Below are 21,425 nucleotides of genomic sequence, written 5' to 3' on the forward strand. Positions count from 1 at the left end.
TGACATCAGACATGATCGGGTCAGACACAGCATGAAAGGAGAAACTGGGTGGAGGTGGGCTCAAAACAGCTTTTAGATGCGTAACATCGATGAGCAGGCTAAAACTGCTCATATAGCATGTCCTTTAAGAGATTTGCAAAGAAGACGTATAGAAGGGTGTCAGCTGAGCCGTGTTGGATATCTGCTGGTTCTTCTTGGATTACATAACACTGCAATGGCTTTTCACATGTGCAGCACAATATTTCTGCAGAGACAGGGTATGTTGCTGGCAGCGGTTTGTGCTTGCGTGTATATGTGCACATATATGCAGTAGCAGAGGAGACAAGTACTATACTTAAGTAGAATTTTCAGGTATCTGTACTTACTGAGTACAGATGCAGAACTGGAAATTTAAAGCTTAAATGTAAGTCCTCAAGTTTCTAAATCAGATATTGGGTTTGCACACGTGAAATTATTGTGAGTTGTGATTTATTTCCCTACACTGACGCATTACAACCAATTTTAGGGTTCCCCCACCTCCTGAATCCCACTTTAACCCCTGACTGTAACTGTACACATTTTCATGTAGGCAACAGAAAATAGAGAGATTGTTTACTTTCCTTCTTTTCTTCAGATTCGAGCTGAGTATAATTAGAATGAAAAAGTTAAACAAACGTTTGTATTACATTTATAAATAATAATATTATATATATTGTAACAACTAATAACTGAATAATATTCAGCTGCTTCACCAGTCAGTTCTTCATCCCGTGGAAGAACTGTCCTTCTTCAGTTCTGTAGCCTCAGTGAGGTCAGCAGAGCAGCATGCGAACCAGTTCTCCACCTGCTGCAGGGTGTGGTGAGAGTAGTCCTCCATGTCGAAGTGCATCTCAAATCAGAACAAGAACTACGGATGTCTGTTCAACAGCGGGATGAGAGACTCTTGGAAGAGCAGATGAATGAGACATTATCCCGTTCAGCCTTCCCGCCGGGAAACACAATAGACGAAAAATGAAGCAAGAGAATTTGAAATAGCGTAATGCGCTTGTTGTTGTTATATATCTGGGTGACCCACCCAAGAAAAAAGTCTATGTGTGGAAACACATCGACTCCCCGATGGTAACAAGTTATTAGCGCTCAGTTTAATTATGGAACAACAGACCTGCTTGATTATGGCAAAAATCATGGATATAATTCTTTTTGTTGGCATTAAGATAAGAATTATTAGTGAAAAAATAATGAGCTTGTTAAACTTAAAAAAAAATAGACACTTGTCTTTTTAATTGAGTAGATTTGCTTGAACTGAAAATATAACCTGTTGTGGAGTGACTGTGGCTCTATGTTGGGGCAAATAAAATCAGGTAAATGATGTGCTTCAAGGTAAAACGAGAGCATTAATGCAAAATAGAAGGTGGGTAGAATATTTGATCTTAACTGTGTTGTTTTAATAATCATCGGAAACCAAAACTGTAATTGAAATTGCATTAATTGATTAGATGGCTGAGGAGAACGTTTCGATTGGACCGCACGTAACAGAAACTGGTAAGTTTTTTTCACATACATGTTTAACAGATCACCTAAAGAGCAAATACCAAAACGTTGTTGCGCATGCTGTGTAAGACTTTCTCTGGATTATTAAAGTGCAGAAATATCATTACTGCATGCACAGCACAGTTGCATATCGTCACGTAAAAACGAGACTGACGCAGACTGTGTTTGCATAACACACTGCTGTGTCTGAACTAAGAGACTCAATGACAAACACTTTTGAGAGCAACACTGCCAACAGAGCAGATAAATATGAAAGCTGTCAGATCTTCTCAGGAGTACAAATGAATCTCCAGCAAATGTGTGAAGGCAGGGGCACGCGAGCTCGACACTGCCAGCAGCAGAACAAATAAAGTTTTCAGTTTGCCAATGTCCATTAACTCATTGTGCACGCCTCATACTCGTACGCTTATTGATCCAAGTACATTCTTGGATAAAAGGAGGGTGTTTAAAGTAGCAGTTTGGCATTTAATGCAATAACTTTGCTCAATTTAATGCCAAGAGTTAGATAAGAGGATTAATCATCCTGTCATGTCTTTATGATGAAATGAAGCTACTGCCAAAAGCTAGCTAATTTAGCTTAAAGTCCTTCCCTAGCTTAACAAAGTATGCTTACCACCATCTTTTATACAGAAGCTCCCCTAAATCTGCCAAGCAGTATGTCTAAAAAAAAAATCACAAATTACCATTTGTGTCCACACAGAAAGTTTAAATGCAGCAAAGTTGTGAGATTTATGTTGTTGGGAGGAAGCTGTGACTTGTTGACATCTTGCTCATGAGGTAGCTTGGCTCAGAAAGCTAATGGCTAGCTCTTCCTGTTAAACTTCAAGTGACCGCAGCTGAATATTAAGTTGCTGGTGACTCTTTCTCTCCACTTCTCCTGCAAATTTTCATAGTTTTCTCATGGACTGCTCCACTGAGGTGGCAAAGATTTTAATTTTCCACTTCTAATTACTGCATTGCGCTGTTGTGCAGTGAAGCATGGCTAATAGACCTATAGAGCATCAAGATTTACTGCTGCAGAGGCCTTGCAGGAGATATCTAATGCCCAAAGTGATCAAAGTTTCAAAATTTCTGTCACAAAAAACACAAGTAAATCCTTCAATAAAAACAAAATCTATACTGGGCTCATAAATGGTGATTTTAGTTTCTAAAATAACTTGGTTGCTTGATCGTTCCTGTAAAATCAGTATTCGTGACCAGCCTACAGTTTTCCCCACCCGGGGGTTCAAATGTGTTTTCTTGCAGAGTGATGGAGGCTCAGAGATATGCACAAACTGCTGAGAGGAAACGTGGCTGTCACATAAATCAAAACGCTGCTTTTCCTACTGTTTAGTTTTGTTTTACACATGGTTTGTTAGAGCGTTTTAGGCCAAAAACCTTCACACAGAAAAATGACCCCGTATAGGCAGTATTTGACACCCTGTGAGTGAGAAACATGTGGACCTCCTCAGCAGGGCGAGTCTTCCTGATATCGAGTGATCCTTAATCCATAATCAGCACTGTTCTTGGTGACTCGCTTCTCCCTGCTTCCAGTGTTTGTGCTCAGCTAAGATAACCAGCTGCAGGCTTAATTTTACATTTACTGGACAGACATGAAAGCCTCCTCAATCTTCTAATCTTCCTCTGCAACAAGGAAGAAAACACATTGTTTCTAAAATACATGTTGCAGTAAGAAACACACTGACGCAATGACGCAAGATATCGCAGAACGTCACATGTTAGCAGGTTTTAACAGCACGACCCTTAGCATTCAGTGTAAGGGAAAAAAAGCATTACGTTTTTTGTATTTAATCTGATCGACTTAGTCGCTGTTCCCACGTTTTCCTTGCTTCCCTCGTGTGGCTAATGTCAGCCTGATTGCTCGATGAGGTGAAGGTCGGCAGGGTTAATGCAGTTTTAGGTTGCAGGACTGACTAAAGTGTTAATGATATGACCTGAAACTAAAACAGCTCTCCAAGGAGAATGGCGAGAGATGGAGATTTTCTGTAGTCAGATACAAAAGCTGAGGAGACGATTATCACTTGTTGGAATTAGGCAGTATCTAATCGCTTCATCGCCCTCTTCCTCATCACTGAGATAGACACACATAAGTGCGCACACACAGAGCATTCATTATGAAGATCTTTTATGTGTGAGTCATGGCTTTTCTCTTGGGAGCTGATTATCACTTTCCCTCTCATAATTTTCCCTCTGACCTGTTCAAGCGTAATTGAGGATGAGTGATTCTTTCAAAAGTTTGGATTACGCCTTTTTAGCTGCTGCTCCATCCTTTGGGATCATGCTAGTATCTAGCTTAAAAATATATGAATAAATAGCTAAGAATGTGTGACAAATGGCTCTGTCACGCCAGCCACTTTCAGATTATTATTTCAGACGGCAGATGATCGCTGTGCAGTGTGGGAGGATTTTACTCCACAGCTTCAAGGTACGAGTCCGTTAAAAACCTGCAAAGCAACCTGCTCTGCCTGCTTTAACGAGCTCCTCACCGTAAAATAAATTTCATCATGGCTTTCACTGGAGTGTTTTAGCATCTCATGAGCGTTTTAGTGGTGTTTCAGAGCCTTCTCCAACCTGACAGAATTGAATTATGCATAAAGGTGTTCTCCTTTCAAGTTTTTGGCGTGAAAATGTGGGAAAGGGCCAAATCTAAAAACAGTGTTGACTCTGGGAATTGGCAACTTTAATAATAATAAAAAAAATTGGCAGTAGATTTATGGTTCAACCTGACCTTCCTCCTCGCTGTCTTCTTTTCCTCTCTTCTTTCCACCATCGGCTCTGTGAGTTCACACCTTCTGGTTTCACAGACACCTCTCACATTCGACTCCCATCCTCACTCTCCTCCTTCAGAGTTCATTTGTTCCATCACAATATCTCCACAGTTTTTTTTATATCCTTCCTCTCTTTTCTCTCACTCTTCTTCAGTCTTCATCATCCATGTGTGCCATTTTCTTGTTGTATTTTTTGCAATGTGCTGCTCTCGCCTCACAGATACCACATTGCCTCTAAGGGTGGCTGTGTGTGTTCTGTTTGTTAATCATAGTTTAGCAAACAGAGCAGAAGTTCAGTTTAAAGTTAGCCTGATTTAGAGTTCAGTTTAAATAAGACTGACTCGCCAGCTGATTAAATTATTTAAAGACTTTAACACTTAATCTACCATGAGAGGATAAACTGTCTGGACTGTAAAGATCGCCTAACCGTTTCTCCAGCGCATTCAGCTGGACAACATTTATTTGGTTCTTCTTTATTTGGTGATTCCTTCGGTTACGAGCAGATGTGGCTATAGCAACCACTCGCTAACTGACCACTAAGCAATAGCAAAAGTTGAAAATATGTTGAAAATATGTGACACAAACTGGAAATGGAGTCTTTTTGATCTATCTGTTGATAGATCTGTTCAAATATTTAACTTGAAAGCGAAACAAATGACTTATCTGTCAGGCTTAGTTGTAATTTATGATTATTTTGTGAGCATATGCACAGTGTCAGAAACAAAAGTCTAGTTTTCTTTTCTACGATGTGTACAGTAAGCGTTTTTGCAGTACAAAATATTCACAAACACGAGCAGGTGACTAAAATTGAAGTCGCGGTGACCCTTTGAGTTGCTCTATGGATTTGCAGGATTTAAATTTGCCCTTTTCTCTCTGTCTCCTGTTCCTTCATTCCTCTCTCTCACACCTTGCTGCTTCCCTGTACATATTTGCTTAATCAGCAGTATGCAAAATTATGGATTGTTCACTTCCATTTATTATCATATCTTCTGGAGGTACTTACTGTATCTCTGATTGGTCAGCTTTCTGACGAAACTTCAGAAGCCAGACTGTTCTCTTTTCTTCTTTCTCTTTGCCCTTGTGTCTTTTTTGTTTGTCAGTTTCCTTTAAAAGAAAATTGCTTCCAATCCTGCTTCTCCATCACAGCCATCTTCTCTGTATGCTTAGTCAGATTACTGATGTTTCTATAGAGGCCTCATGAATTTGTTGACATTTATGGGAGTTTTAACCTTTTCCTGAAATTTTAAAATGCAATATTTGCAAGTTAATACTTTATATATTTACTTGACTCAAGTGCACTTAGGCACTTCTCTCTCCACTACGTTTATCTTATGATTGTGTTTACTGTTTGCTGCAGTAGAAAAAAGATTTTGTTTTTATTTGTTATTTGCTTATAAAGTCCACAATCTGTGTATCAAATAGTGACTGTATACCCGGTCTGCATTCTTTTAATTAAAGCTACCCTTGTGTCCAGAAATAAGAAATAATGCAAAGTAAAACAACAAAATCAACAAAAGTCTTCTTGCACGTGACCCTCAAATCTTTGTTAATTAAAAAAACAAACTGAATCATACATTGTATCATAGAGACTCAGGCCCAGTCAAGAAGAAAGAACAAATCAAGCAAAAAATAACCAGAATTTCATTTCTTTAAATGCTTGGTCTTAAAACCATATCTTTTCATCATAAATGATAGAGTACAATACAGCAGCCCTTGTTATGTTTGACCCTTTCTCCTCTACACTGCAAAGCTAATAGTCTCACATCAAGAAGGTCCTGGGTTCACCTCCATCAGCCAGCTGGGGACCTTCTGTGTTTGCATGCTCTCTCTGTGTATGTTTGGGTTCTGTCCGGGTACTCCTATTCCTCCCACTTAAAGAATAGAATAGGAAAGAAGAGTCCTTTATTATGATTGTACATGTACAATGAAATTATGGGTGCTCCATGCCAAGTGTGCAGGAGTAAAATATAAATAGTAAGAGAACAGGAATCAATAGCAAACAGAAGAAATGTATACAATCCAGAGGAATATATACAAAAAAAAGAGAAAGGCACACATTGGGCAAAGGAAGTGAGTAGAAACTGCCACCTAACAAGACATTGCAGCTAACATTGGAAGCTATTCTGAAGGCTAGCTGTAACAGCAACTTACAAATGCAGTGGGTTTATACTCTGTCTGCGTCATTTTCAAATTAATATCAGCTTTGATAACAGCTTTTAGCATTTTGTTTTACCTCCAAATGAGATATGCTGTATGCTGTGCCTAATTACCAAAGCAAGAGAACAAAAGCCTGGCCAGTAAAACCACGTTTGCTAGGGCTGATCAAACATTTGTACTCAGGGGCATGAGTACGAGTGAGCACTAAATTATACGCCAAACACTGTTGTTTGATAAATCACTTATGTTACACAGAATTGCTGACAACTTTGAGATTTTTCCTTTAATTTAGTCAATTTGTTGTTTCCATGTTCAGTTATGATCAGTCACCTAGACGTGTTTCTGCAGAAACTCTTACATAAAAACTCAGTTTACTTTCAGTAAGACACATTTTTGAAATGCTACTTCGGTGTTAATGTTAATGATAAAATGCTAATTATAAAATAATTGATTTGACATTTCTTTGGTACGTTTGTGGGTAATGTAATCGGGAGGTTGTGCTCTACAGTTTGCTGCACAAGCCCTTTTTTTCCTGACTGTGAGCAGAAGTTCAGGCTTTCAAAAGGTGGAGACAGAAATGTTTTCAGCCAGTCAGTAGTTGTCACAACCAGCTCTGCATTCACTGAGTTTGTTTGTGTGTGTGAGAAGTGAGAAGAAAATGAAAGGACACAGAAGGCTGACATAGAATAGCATCTCAAGGCAGACACAAAGTATCAAAACAGTGAGCCGTTTAGCCTCAAATTAAGGTTTTAGATCATGTTTTTTTGTTGGACTCCTGTATTTTTGTATTTTTTATAAGTTTCATTTATTTCAGCTGTTCAGATCGATGTGTATTTTCTACACTTGCATTAAATAAATCAAGGCAACTCTTTGAGCTGGTTATATTGAAGAAAGGTGCTTCTATTTTTCAGGAATTTCAGACTTTATACCAATCCAAATGGCATCTTAAGGTGATTATGCTTTGCCACATGAATAGCCCTGTCATCCACTCCTGTCTTCGCTGTGTCATTTCCATGTAGATTTGTTTTATTCTACCCTTTTGTTTCTCTTCGAGCTGGACAGATGGTAGTTTTAACTCTCGTTCCCACAAGGAAAGCCAAAGCCGCAACGTTACAAGTCTGACACATTTTTTCCATCACAACACGACTCCGAGTCCCCCTGAGTCTCTTGGCTGCCTCGTGACACATGCACATACACACACACACACACACACACACACACACACACATGTCTGGTTTGCTATCCTCGTGGGGACATCCCATTGACATAATGCTTTCCCTAGCCCCTTACCCTAACCCTAACCATTAAAAATGAATGCCTAACCCTAACCCTTACCATAAACCTAACCATAACCTAATTGTAACCCTGACAGTAAAACCGCATTTTGAGTGTGAAAATTGCTTTCAACCCCGAGGGGACCTGGATTTTGGTCCCCACGGTGCAGAAAGTCCCCACCAGGATAGTAAAAGTCAGATTTTGGTCCCCACCAGGATAGTACGAACCCGTACACACATACACACACACACACACACACACACACACACACACACACACACACACACACACACACCACACAAGTCCATTTAAATTGTAAATTTCCCTTATTATATGGGCTTTACATTCATTCAAGTCAAATCAAAACCAACTTAATACTTGATGCTGCATACTTTTTAGATCAGCTGTGAGAAAGGCATTTACATCTGCTTGTAAAAATTTGCAAAATGACTCATAATTAGAGCTACTTGAGGAAATTTGTGTAATTGCTTACAAATGGGATGATAAATGAGATGTTTCCTTGCTTTCTCCTGCATCTCTCTCTGGCATCTCTCTCCGTTGACTCGTCTATCCTCGCGTGTAAACCCGAGCGGTGTCTTCCTCGCCGTTTGTTATTCAGCTGTTTGGGTCTGTGTGGAGCTGTCCAGAATGTAGTGGTGCTGAAAATCCTGAAAACAGTGCACAGAGCCAAGCGGAGTCCTTCAGGGACAGATCTGTTATCTTGCTCACTGGCGCTCTGAAGTGGCTTCTCAGCTCTCTCAGGGGTGATGGCAAGAGCAAGAGTGTATGGTTTTTCTGTTATATGAAGTGCTATAGTCCTTTACAAGTGTCTGCACTGCAGATGTGCATCGACACATTGTCTGCTATGTAGGGTTAGATTTGGCTGTGTTGGTTTATTGATGATTATTACAGGGAAGGATAAAAAGTATGAAATAAAAATCAAAACAGCCATGCAGCTGGTATGAACATCCCACAGTCTTTTTCTTTATTCTCTCCTTGAAATAAGGGAACACAGTGAGCCTCGGCACAGAACAAGCAGCCAGTCTGTCCCTGATGATTCAGTAGAGGCAGAAAACGCCACACAGAACATGGTTCTGTCCAAAAAAGCTCCATCAAAATTGTGAGAACTCACCAATGGAAAAAAAAGTCTATCCTAGATATTTCCCCCAGCTTTGAGGCACTGATTGACCAAAAACTGTCATTTAGTTTAATCCTGCCTAAAGAAAGTGTAAGAACAATATTTGTATAGTCCGAGCCAAAAGTTTTGGCAGTAAAAACTAATTTTTGTGTTTCATTAACTTTTTCACTTCTGGTTTTATTCAGATTGCTTTTAACATGTTTCTACAATATGCTGACTTTAATTTGCAGATAAATCCAACTTATGCAAAGAGTATTTACAGTGTTATCATTATAGTGATAGTTGAAGCTTCTGGGTCAAATCCTGAGATGCCTTTGAGCAAGCTGATCTCAATTTATTGGTTTCAGCCTGTCCACCTGCTTTTTTGAGGCTTGACTGTAGATTCTCAATTGGATTAAGATCTGGGAATATTCCTGGCCATGGATCCAAAGTATTAAATTTAGTAAACTCCAAGCCATTTAGTTATCACTTTTGCCATTTAACATGTTGCTCTATCATTACAGGAAAAAATGCACAGTTGGCACAAAATTGCTCCAGGATCACTGGAAGAAGTTGGTACAGATATTTTTACTGTTGGAGGATTTTTTATCAAAAGTTTGAAACAATCTCTTTGAAATGTGCTGAAAGAAGTCTTTGGGAATTTCATAGGCCTATGAGGTTCTATGTAAAGGTGGAGCCAAATGATGCACATGTGAGCATAGTAGCAATAATAAAAGTGATTTACATGTACATGTGTGTTGTTGTAATTGTGTAAAACCATATAAAAAAAACACCTGACAGAAAACCCCCCGCTGGGAAACACTAGGAAGTAGACTGGAGCAGGATAAATGACTAACTTGCAAAGAATGAAGGAAACAGAGGAGGTGAACACTTGAGGGTGTGAAGCTAACCAAGGCAGGAAGTAAAAGAGTAGAAAGTTCAGTATAGAACACACCAGGTTCACTTGGGGACCAGCTGATCTCTGACTGTGTCCACCTTTTATGTGTAGTACAAGTTGTCTCAGTGGTAACTCCTTAAGAGTCTATGTCAGTACAGAAGCATTTAGTGGTACAGTTCTATTTCTCAGAGTCAAATACCAGCATGTAATGGAGACGGAAAGCTTCCAAAAGTTCAGACTTGTATTGAGTTTAATGTCTGTCGAGAGTCGGGGAGCTGAAAATTAACATCACAAGTGGCTTCAATTATAGATGAGGTGTGAATAGTATGTCATCATGTGTTCAGGGTTAGAAGTACTGCATGTCTGTTACCATAGAGACCACATTATTTTAGAGTGATGCTGTGTAGATGCTCTACTTAAAAACTTTTTCTTCTGCAGTTTGTTCCTGATCATGTCCTCTCCTCCTTTCTTTTTCACCTTGCAGTGTATCTCTGGGAATGATGGTGTTGCCACTTTTGCCACCCTCTCTGTCGCCATGACGATGCCATTTAGCCCCCTGTCCAGCGACGAGGAGCAACAAAGGATGCTGGGAAACAGTCGACATCTCTATCCTGGGGCAGAGGACGAGGAAGAAGAGGAGGAAGAGGAGGAAGAGGAAATGGAAGAAGATGAACGCGATGATGAAGGGGAAGAGGAGGAGAATGGCGAGCTGGAGGGGGAGGAGGAAGATGACGAGGAGGAGATGGTGGAGGAGGTCAGGCGTGGAGGCCTCTCACGGGGCGGCAGAGGCGAGGGACACAGGCAGTCAGGTAAAATGGCCGGACGTCCCACAGGAGACAGGCAGGTCCGACAGGGGAACCCTGGAAACCCCTATTCGTCTAACCCCGGACCCACACACCAACAGCAGGCCAATCAGATACAGCAGCAGCAGCAGCAGCAGAGGAGGCTGAAAGAACACAGCGCCAGCTCGTTGCCATCTGAGGACGCCCACATTGCCATGATGGTGTTTCGCATTGGCATCCCAGACATAAAGCAAACGGTGAGTGCTGTCTGCACACAGCAACAATCACTGACAAGTTTATAAACAGCCTGAAGTCCACCTGCTGTTCCAACAGTTTCAACACCCAAGAATCAAGATTCATTCAGTTATGAATCATGCAACACAAGGTTTTTTTTTAAAATATAATATCAGAAAATAAAAAATAATAACTGTCTTAATATTGTGTGTATAGAGAAAAAGATCTTTAGTTTTAGTCTTTTTCAGTTTGGTCATAACCATCATGGGGAGGCTTTGGGATGTGTACGTAATACTTACATGTTAGCACTCTATATGTTCTGAACAGCTTAAATGCTCCTAACACACACATTCAAAAAACTAAAACTGAATAGTTTTAAACAATAAAAACAATTCCATCTAAGGAAACAACTAAAGCTGAACTGAATCCAAAGATCCAAATCAAAAAGTTGTTAGATGTGTTTTTTGTCCTGTCTCCCTCTCCTGTGATGGTGATGGCTGCCCTGACCTGAGCCTGGTACTGCCAGAGGTTTCTTCCTGTTAAAAGGAGGTTTTTCCTTCCCACTGTCGCCAAGTGCTTGGTCATAATGGGTCATCTGATTGTTGGGGTTTTCTCTGAATTATTGTCGGATCTTTACCTTACAATATTAAGCGCCTTGATGTGACTGTTGTTGTGATTTTGTGCTATATAATTAAAATTGAATTGAATTGTACTGATGAGGATTGTCAGTGTTCTGGGGAGTTTATTCACCTGCTGCAGAAGCTTCTGGTACCAGTTTATGATGTTTCCAGTTGCATATAATCATACTTACTCTGTCCATTTGCTGTTTGGTCAGATGCCTCCTATTTGGTACCTTTATGCACAAAGTGTCTTTTGACATCTTTGACATCATTATGCACTTATTTAGTTTTACAGACCTACAAAGTCTGCATTTGGAGGGTGACTGTAACAGCTAGTTTACACTTATTGTTTCCCTCACGAGCGGCAGCATGAAAAGTGACATTATAACTGCCGGTACAGTTTGATATCATTTATTTATGCTGCTGGGTTGAAGACACGATGACACAAGTGGGCAATTTTATTGACATATTACTACAGGAGCTCAGAGATTCTTAGATTATACAGTATGGCCTTAGATAATACATGTTGCAACAGCTTGAAAAGATGAGACTTTTTAGAGAAAACCTTGACAAAAAACTCCATGATCACTTTGCATCTTGCCTCGACTGCTTCTGCTGATATTCCAGCACAACAACTACAGCGAGTCCAACCTGGAGTCTGCAGTTCAGGTTAGATTTCCAAAATAAACAGCATGGTTTTGCCTAAATCTTCCCAGTTTTTGGACGTGACAGCCTACTAACTAATCACTACACTCTTACCCTCCTTAACACACCACAACTCCATGCTTTAAAGAAGAACTTGGACGTAACTGAGACATGAAAGCTGCACTGAAAACCTGCAAAATTTTACATCCTTTAAATGAAAATCAGTGTGGCATGATTTAGAAAACATAAGCAGACAACTGAAGAAAAAAAATCACCAATTTGGTGCCTGCTTTTATAAAAGAGCTGTAAAAAACGCAGCTACTTTCAGTGACCAGAGACATAGATAGTATAGTTGAGTGAAAGATCTGTGAAGAAATAAAAATTTTCAAGGTGTGAAAACAAGGAAGCCTTCATGACACCTTCAAAGAAATACACGTCGCCTCAGGTTTACTGTGGAACATCTATGCCTCTGTACTGACTCCTTGGTGTTAGGTAGGAGGGAGCCGTGTTCAGCATTGTTGCCCTGGGGCCAGTCGTTTCTTAATCCGTCCACGAATGTATGACAGTACATGCGGCCAGTTCAGTCTAAATGGACAATGTGCAGTGTGGGAGAGTACAATTCTCTCTCTCTTTCTTGCTGTCTCACTGCATCCACAGTGAACAACCGAGAGAAGTGCAAACACTTTCAGCAAAGTGGCTCTCTGAGAGAGAGGGAGGGACTTTCAAGGTGACCCAACTCCCAAGAAAAGACAAAGAGAGCGAAAGGCAGAGCCAAAATGCACACAAAAGCAATTAGGATGAGAGTATGTGGACAAGAATTAGATTTTGCAAAGCAGGAAAGGATTCAGCCAAACTGAGTGAAGCTAAAGTGGAGAGAGGAGTTACGGGGGGGCCCTGGCTTAATGTTGCCAAAGAGATTTTAAATGGTGCAATAAAGCATGGCGTGAAAAGCCCTTTTAGGTGTGACTGGTTTTAAGAGGGCTGTCCAGAATCACGATAGACCAATCTGCCATCGCTCTGCATTTCCCCGGATGCGGTCTTACATCACATCAGTGCAACACAAGTGTGTCTAAATTGGCTTTACGGGCTGGAGATGGAGCTGCCTCCGTGTACAGTACTTTACTTTAACCACTCACAAAAATCAGGCAGAAATCAGTGCCAGGCATTTTTCAGCCTTTTCCCCCCACTTGAGTCTCAGTGATGAGCGATCTGTTAAAATGAAACTCACTGATAATTGAGGAAATCATTGTGGATGCATCTTTGCTCATGTCCAGATTAAAGTCGCTAACATTTACCATCTGTCCTCGTTTCCTTATTCGGTTACGTGATCTTGGCCTCTGTCATGTATTTATTGGTTGCTTTATACACCAACAGCAAGAATATGACTCCAAACGTGTGGATGGCTGTCCATATTTTGTATTTACCATCCCAGAGCGCTATAAATGCTTCGCTCATGCCTTCTTCCTCCCTCTTGCTGCTGTGTGATTTATTATTGATCTGTGCATGGGTGTTTTCAGCTGTGTTTTTGCTGTGTGTATCTGTGTGCATGCATGTGTTTGTGTCTGCGTGATTTGGTGTTTTTTTAAATTAGACTATAAATAATTCACTTCTCCCTGTTTATTCTAACAACAGAATCAAAGTTTTACTGTAAAAATATGAATAAATGAAAAGGGTTTGGGGGGAAGATGCTCATTTATGCTTGGGGGCAAAACCTCAGAAATTTACTAGACAGTCCCATAAAGACAGAAAATGGCACTGATGCAAAAAGAGAGAGGGGTAAAAAGATGGAGACAGAGTAGATGAAAGTACAAAGAAGATAGAGGTAAAGGTAAATGGGGGAAATGGGAGTAGATCAAAGTGGAATGAAGCTGTGAGATAGGTAGATGTAGGAGTTAGAGAGGGATTCAGATTGATGAAGTGAAGCAGAAGTAAATAAAGGTGAAATGAAAATAGCTCTACAGAAAGGAGGTGGTTGCAGATTCATGTTGACCTTTAGCTAACATTAAGCCATTTTTAATGTTGATTTTTCTGTATCTTTACATCTGAACATTTAAGATTCACTTCAATCTGAAATAGCTTGTTACTGCAGCCACCTTAAAAACTGCGATTGCAATACAAGACTAAAAATCTCCATATCAAACTTCGAAAGTTTTCTCTATTAAGCACAGACCTCGAGATTAATCAAGCAGTTCAGCATATGACCTCATATAAATTCAGCATCGCATTAATCAGCTACACTTTAAGTGGAGCTCTTCTGCTTTTCTTTATGTTCCATCACATATGCTGCTCCATTAGTGGATGCCCATATTAAACCTGCCCAGAATATCAATCAGATACCAGCATGTGCAGGGAATTCATATGAGCTGAAAACCCTGGCTTCGGTCTGATCTAAACACTCAGTTTTTCTACTCTTGGCTCTGCATGATGTCATTGAGAGTGGAAATTTATAATATAGCCAAGACAATCCAACAGCTCCGGGCGTGAGCACAGAAGCGCCACCTGCTATACGTCTCTGTAGGTTCTCCCCCATTAGAAATCAACTTGACTTTTCCTTAGATTCATGAAGAAGTTTCATGACTCATCCAAAAGGCTTCAGGGTGGGCCTTCAACTCTCAGGGACTCCAAGAGGTTAAATACCCAAGATTCCCCATCATTGTCTAGCACTGAAGAAGCTTCACAATCCCAACGTCTTCATGATCCCCCAAAGAAGTCCAGTTACATTCGGCTCCAGCACTTAAACCACCCACCTGCTGTTCTGACACTCTGTTTGTGAGAGGTAGCCAATCAGAAGGAAGCTAAAACAGGCTGTTTCAAACAGAGGATGACGTGACGGGTCCCACCAAAGCTCATTTAAGCTAAATAAGGAGCAATTTGAAGTCCAAGTACAAGAATAAGAAGCTGGAAATGAGCATAAAGATTTGCTTTTAATGTGTAACATTTCTCAGTTTTTTAAAAAAAAATGTCTTTACCAAGGAGAGAGCTGAGGTAGAGGAATGCAATCAGTGACAGTTTTTTCTCTCTTTTGTGAAACTAGGTGGGCAAGTAGGAAATGAGCAAACCAGGAATCAAATATAATCAAATAATATTTGACATGGATCAAAAACACTTAAAAAATGTGAGATAGGCGGGTACTATCGGAGAACTCCTCCACAGAAGAACCTTCAAATATTTTTTTGAGAAAAACAACAAAAATGAAGCCTGTTTGAGTTCAGTCTTTTAATAGGAAAGATTTTTATGCCTCTTCAGATCTTTTCTTTTTGTGCCGGTGGTGCAAAGGGTTACATGAAATAAATAATTATATGTCTTTAAAGCAATTAGATGCTGAATTGCTTTTGCAATCTGTGTAATTTGCTTTCTTTTTAACCTAAAAACAATTCTAAAAGGCTTGTAATCACATTCATTAACTTGTTTTCTTTCTTGTAAATACTGATCTGAAATATTTGTCTAAGTGTGCACTCTTTTAATGTCTTCTTCGGTTATTTAAAGCCCCTTTGATCTCTTCCATTTTTTGTGCTCTATTTCTGAGCTGATTCTAAACATAAACTCACACTTGCAGATAAACATTAACATAAGAAAGAGCTGAAACATAACCTCATCAACTTCCTGCCGAGGTGTACTGACTGAGTGCATATTGTCTTACTCCTCAAGGTCATGAGCGTTAGAACCCAGCAGCATCTCTCTGACATTTACCGTGTCATACTCTTGCACTCTTCCTGTCCTGTCTCAGCCTCCTTGGGTCATTGTTTAACTCCCTTTCTCAATCTCAGACTGTACTTTCAGAATGAAAACATCGGAAGTCCACAGTTATCCCTCTTGGTCAATCTCTTGCTCTTTATCCTCCTCCACCTCCTCTGTCCTGTCACTGATGTGAAGTATCATTCCTTCACCCTCCCACCTTCACCCACTGCATTAGCTCTGTTCTACACTTCAGCTAATTCCTCCTAAATAAGCCCTAATTGCGTTTTAATTGTATTATAATGAATCAAGGGACTTACCGTAGTATGCAAATGGTAAGGTTATGAATTGAGGGAGGAGGATATGGAGTGATGGAAGAGCATCTACATGCAGTAATGCACAGGACACAGATAAATACACACAGACACTGGTAATTATTTTGCCTTTTTTTTTTTGCAGAAAACCAGCGCTAATATTTAATGTGCACTAATCAGTGGTGTGCATCTAGGAAATGATGCATTAGATGCAGTTTGATTAAAAAATGACCTACACCAATTGACTCTGACATGGCAATTTATATTATGATTTCATTGGAGCTGTTGCACAGCAGATTATATTTGTACAGTAGACAGGAAAAAAATCAGCATGATCTTAAAATCTATTCTGGATCATAGGGAAATTTCTCAGTGTATCCACAAATACAAGCTATTGATGACATGAAGTATGCAGTAAAAGTTTGGACTGGTGGCTGTTCTGAATGTTTTACGCTTTACTTTCTTTACGAGTGCTGAGATGCTGTGCATTTTTAGCACTCTTATAAGCACACTGTAATCCACATTGTGGGACATAAATAGAAACAGGCACGTTATCTAGATGCATGGATCTTATTGGATTTGCTTTGGTGTTTTCTAAGTTTTCTGAGCTGAGTTGACCAGGACATCATTTTATATTCCTTTCAGCTGGTTAGTGGACTCAGTACAAACTTAGTATTTTACAACCTTTTACAACCTGGGTTTGCCACTTATCTGTACTCTAATTTTAATAACTGTACAGTACTCTGCTTTGGTAACTATTGCCCATGATGTAAATATGTAAAAATTGTGTTTCTGTTCTGTGTCCTGTTCTGTTTGTATATGTGTGTTGTTGCTGCTGATACAACCAAATTTCCCCCTTGTGGGACAATTAAAGGATTATTCTGTTCTTCTATTCTATTCTATTTACTGAGGTGACAGATCAAGGAACTGCTGTATTACCATAAATTTCTATGCAATATGACTTCTTTTACAATCCCCCCTGTTGGCTAGGTTTATCACACTTCTGCATAGGCTTCACTTTTTCGATCCATCTTCTACATCCATTTTCCACAGAGAGTCTCTATGGTAGCTGTGGGTTGTAGCTGCAGTCACAGAAGACTGTTACAGCAGTCACAGTAACAGTCTTGTGGCAGCTTGTTAAGTAGTTACAACTTTTAAGCTATTAATTTGTGTCTCTGGATATGAATTTTCCATTTTTTCCATCACCTTGAACATGATTTTTCATCTGACCGATCTCCTGTCTACTGATTTGTGTTCATGTGCATTGGAGGCTGGATGGGGTCAGCAGTGTTAAGAATGATTGCACCAGCGGGGACGGATTTTTAGACTTTAATTGCATTATTAAATGTCATTAGAAACTCGGTTAGGGTCAGACAAAGATCATTGTTTGGCTGGAGAAAATTGTTGCTACTTATCTAAAAGCTCTGTTTTCTTGGTTGCCAGGGATTCCTCTGAAGACTCTTGCGAATATGCATGCTGCAGATATGAAACATATTTTCCACTGAAATACATCAGGCTTAAAGTTGAGCTCTGTCATTACACAAAATGGGGCAATTTATATCCACGAGTATCACCAAAACGATTCCTATCCATCACACTGTCTTAGGATGTTTCACACCTGCTGTGTTTAGTCCATTTAAATTGAACTTGTGCTCTTTTTCCTCCTTGGCATGTGTGAACACAGTAATCGCACAGTAACCGCACCAAGACCCTTTGGAGTAGGTGGTCTCGGTACGGTTCCAAATTAACTCCAGAGCAGTTCGTTTATGATGTGAAAGTGATCAGACCCCAATCCGAACCAACTTCCAGGTGTACGTTACAAGTTTGAGCTAAAAAACTAAACATTTAGCCACGTATGCTTTGTATTTTAAATGGTGGACGGTACTATAGATGTGCAATTAGCAACTAGCTGTGACATGAACAGAAATTCTCAGTGTCCAGAACACAGCACCTTCTTCCCGTATTTACTTCTGTTGCCTTTGCTACTTTGCTACATCACATGACAAGAGCCTGTATTTTTAAATCTTTACTGTAATATTTCCACAGAGCACTCCGTGAAAATCAGGGGATATGTCCTTTCTCCCCACACAGTGGCATTTACCTTTGAGGCTTTAAAACTCCCTTAATAGAGCTGCACAATCCTGCTGGGGAGATCTCTCACAAGTCACTATCAATCGAGACTGCACCGCTGGTGCACTGATACTTACAAAGAGAGCAGGAGATGTAGCAGCTTATTATATTTATCAAGAGGGGATTTGAAGCATTGATCTATGTAGACAAAAATATTGACTTTAGCAGGTAGTGGTTATAGGTTAAGAAGAAGGAAGAGACAGTTCAGGGTGTTATGTAGAATAATATTTTTCACTGTCACAGTCATTTCACATTTTATTCACTAAAGGTCGAAGCTATGTCTGCTATGTCAAATCCAGCTGCTTAAAGTGTTTTCAGATGTCTTCGGTATTTGAAGGAGTCAAAGTTGTGACCTGAGTCAGATTAAAATGCCGTCTTTGAAATGCTCTTATTTGTAATCTAGTTCACTTTTTTTTTCAAAGGTAGGTTCCGACCTACAAATTAACAGCTCAGAGATCACAGTGACACTCTAATGGTGAATTCCTTTTGGAAGTACTCTTTTATATATTGTGTATTTACTACAGATCAGTTTATAATCATCTGGATTTTGTTGGCCAGCTGGAAACTTTGCATCTATTATTTTGGTTGCTAAAAAGTGTTAACTAATAACTTGCTTTGTGGTTCTTAAGCCAATGTAAAGTGAAAAAACATACAAGGATCAGACGCTTTTTTTTAGGCTTGTCCATGTTTCACATCCGTGCTGTAAGTGTAACAACCAAAGAGCAAAAATATGGACGCATTATTGTAAGGGTTGAGGTTTTTAACCCAATTATTTAAAATGCTTAAGCTTTATAACATTATACTATAGCACGATTTGTGTGCTTTCAGACCTTGATTCATTCAACTTTACTGAGACTCTGTAGTGCATTGAGGTAGACGCCACGTTTTGGAATGTAGCTGAGCAGAAGTCTTTTTGCTGGTCAAATAAATACGTTCACTTTTATTCTGTTTCATTTTAATAGCTCCAGTTTCTGACAACAGTCGTCTGATGGCACTTTAAATGGTCAGTTGAGGAATCCACAATATTAAAGAGAGACTCTTAGAAATATCAGCTCTAATAAGGTGATGGAGCTTTTAACAGAGCCAGGCTCAGGGATGGGCCTGGTTTAAGGGATGAGGGCAAATAAATAAAAGAGAAAAAATAAACAGAATTACATCACAAACAACAAACAGACAAAAACACAAAGTGCAAGAGAAAGTAGACAAATATTGCATGCAGCAGTGGCGTATAACTGCAAGGGGGTGTAAAGGGGGGAGTTGAGGAGAAGTGCTCGAGTGCATGGAGTGATGGGAAGTCCAGCTTCCTGAACCAGCATTAAGGGATGCTTCAGGGTCAGATGAATATAAGCGTCACTAATAAATGAAAATTTGAAGTGGGTTTCTGTCTCCTGAACCTAAACTGGGAGCTGGATCCACAGGACAGGGGTCCGAAAGCTGAAGGCTCTGCCTCCTATTCTACTTTTAAACTGTAGGAACCACATGTAAGCCTGCAGCCTGAGAATGAAGAGCTCTGTTAGGACAATATGGAACTATTAGATCTTTAAGATATAATGGGGCCTGTTCACTTAAGACTGTATGTGAGGAGAAGGGTTTTAAATGCAATTCTGGATTTAACAGGGAGGCAGTGAAGAGAATTCAGTAAAGGGGACATATTGGCTTTTAGAACAATCACATGAGCAGTTAAAGGACATGTCCTGATAACAGAAATGACTCCAGATTTTCTCATATTGCAATAAAGAGTAAGTATCTGATTACACACTATGTTTTTGAAATAAAAGTGCACATCATAATCAAGTGTATGAAGTAGCATAAACATCTGATCCTACCTTATCATCAACTGGTAGCACACATAAAAGCTGCTGGTACATTAATTCACTCGTGTGCACAGAGACACTTAGATCTGTGTATCACGAGTTGTTCATACCATGCTGTCACAGCGGGAGGTGAAGGCAGTCGTATCTGCAGGTTTATTAGATTGTCAGACTCGTGCACGCCAAGTCAAGTTGGCATTTGCCCGCTGAGTGCATTAAACAGCATGAAACAGATGAGTTTTTCTACGCTGTTTGACTTGAGCTGAATTCTTTCAAACCCTGAAGTGAAAGCTGCAGCCCTCGTGCAGGATTTGGCCTCGCAAACGAACTTCCGCACTATTATCTTCCAGTGCCTTGTTAAGATATGTGAACTAGTCAGACTACAAGGCATAGAGTCCAACGTGCTACAGCACTTTAGGGTTTGCATGTTAATGAAAAGATGAGCCCCAGAGGTGAACAGAAGTACTGAGATAATAGAGAGGGAAGTATGACAGGAGGAGAGGAGGCAGGGCAGTATACATGTGAGAGTGATGGAAAGTTGATGAAGACAATGGAGGAAGAAAGGACGGGGAAGATAAGGGATGACAGGAATGCTTTAAAACGAATTCATTGTTCTGATCTTCTGTAGAGAAAACGTCTGGTTGGAGTGCATTACAGGGAGAGTCAGATGGGAGAGAGTAGTTAAATGACGACATGCCAGGCACACACGCACACACTCGCATATGTGTGTGTGTGTCTGTGTGTGGTGGGGGGGTTATTTCCCCATAGATCTCATTAAAGGCTTCTAGTCCCCCTGCAATTGGCCTGCAGAAAAAGGCCAGAGGGGGCAGCGATAAATAGAGCTAGAGACAGAAAGTGGAGTGGGAGAGCGAGCACAGTCTCTTATTTCTGCATAGATAAGTGACAGAGCTGTTATAGGAAGATGGAGAGAGCAAGGGGGGAGGAGGAGGAAGGAGAATAAGATAGGCAGGGGAAGATAAAGAGCAGCATGGACAGAGTGAGTGGGCGTATGTGAGTGGGAAAGTGTGATCACAGCTTTAGGAGGCAAGACAGAATTTTCGGTCTGCATAATGATAAAGCCACAAGAGGAACAGAAGGGCTTAAAGATGCATAAAGATTTTAATGTAAAACTAAGAATCATATGGAAGTTTTAAGTGCTGGAAAAGCTGTGAGACTGAGTGCGTGTATGTTGGAGCGTTCTTGGAGCTGGAGTATGAAAATCAGCATCCTGTGGAGTATGAACACCTCATTCGCTGTTATGTTGCTCGCACTGAAAGAAAGAGACAACAGAGTCTGACTTCACTGCCGCTTTCAATTTTTTTTTATATTACTGATGAACAGATGGAGAAGCCATATCCAGCAGAGAAGCAAATGCAGAGTTCAGAAAAGTAAATCTCAGATTTTGATGAGTCAAAACTCACTGCCATGAAAAAGCGCAGAAATCTGACTATGCTTGCTATCCTGTTAAT

The 21,425-nt window shown here is 40.1% G+C and overlaps 1 protein-coding gene across 1 annotated transcript in view; it reads left to right on the forward strand.

Annotated features, from left to right (window-relative positions):
• The window catches only part of shank1 (SH3 and multiple ankyrin repeat domains 1), a 102,111-nt gene that overhangs the window by 22,129 nt on the left and 58,557 nt on the right, over positions 1 to 21,425 (forward strand). Inside the window, exon 2 of the mRNA XM_063472386.1 lies at positions 10,230 to 10,784. Within this exon, the coding sequence (XP_063328456.1) occupies positions 10,281 to 10,784 (504 nt within the window). The 5' untranslated portion in view covers positions 10,230 to 10,280. The remainder of the gene's footprint in view (positions 1 to 10,229; positions 10,785 to 21,425) is intronic.

The sequence above is a fragment of the Pelmatolapia mariae genome, linkage group LG4 (assembly GCF_036321145.2).
Source record: "Pelmatolapia mariae isolate MD_Pm_ZW linkage group LG4, Pm_UMD_F_2, whole genome shotgun sequence".
NCBI classification, from domain to species: domain Eukaryota; kingdom Metazoa; phylum Chordata; class Actinopteri; order Cichliformes; family Cichlidae; genus Pelmatolapia; species Pelmatolapia mariae.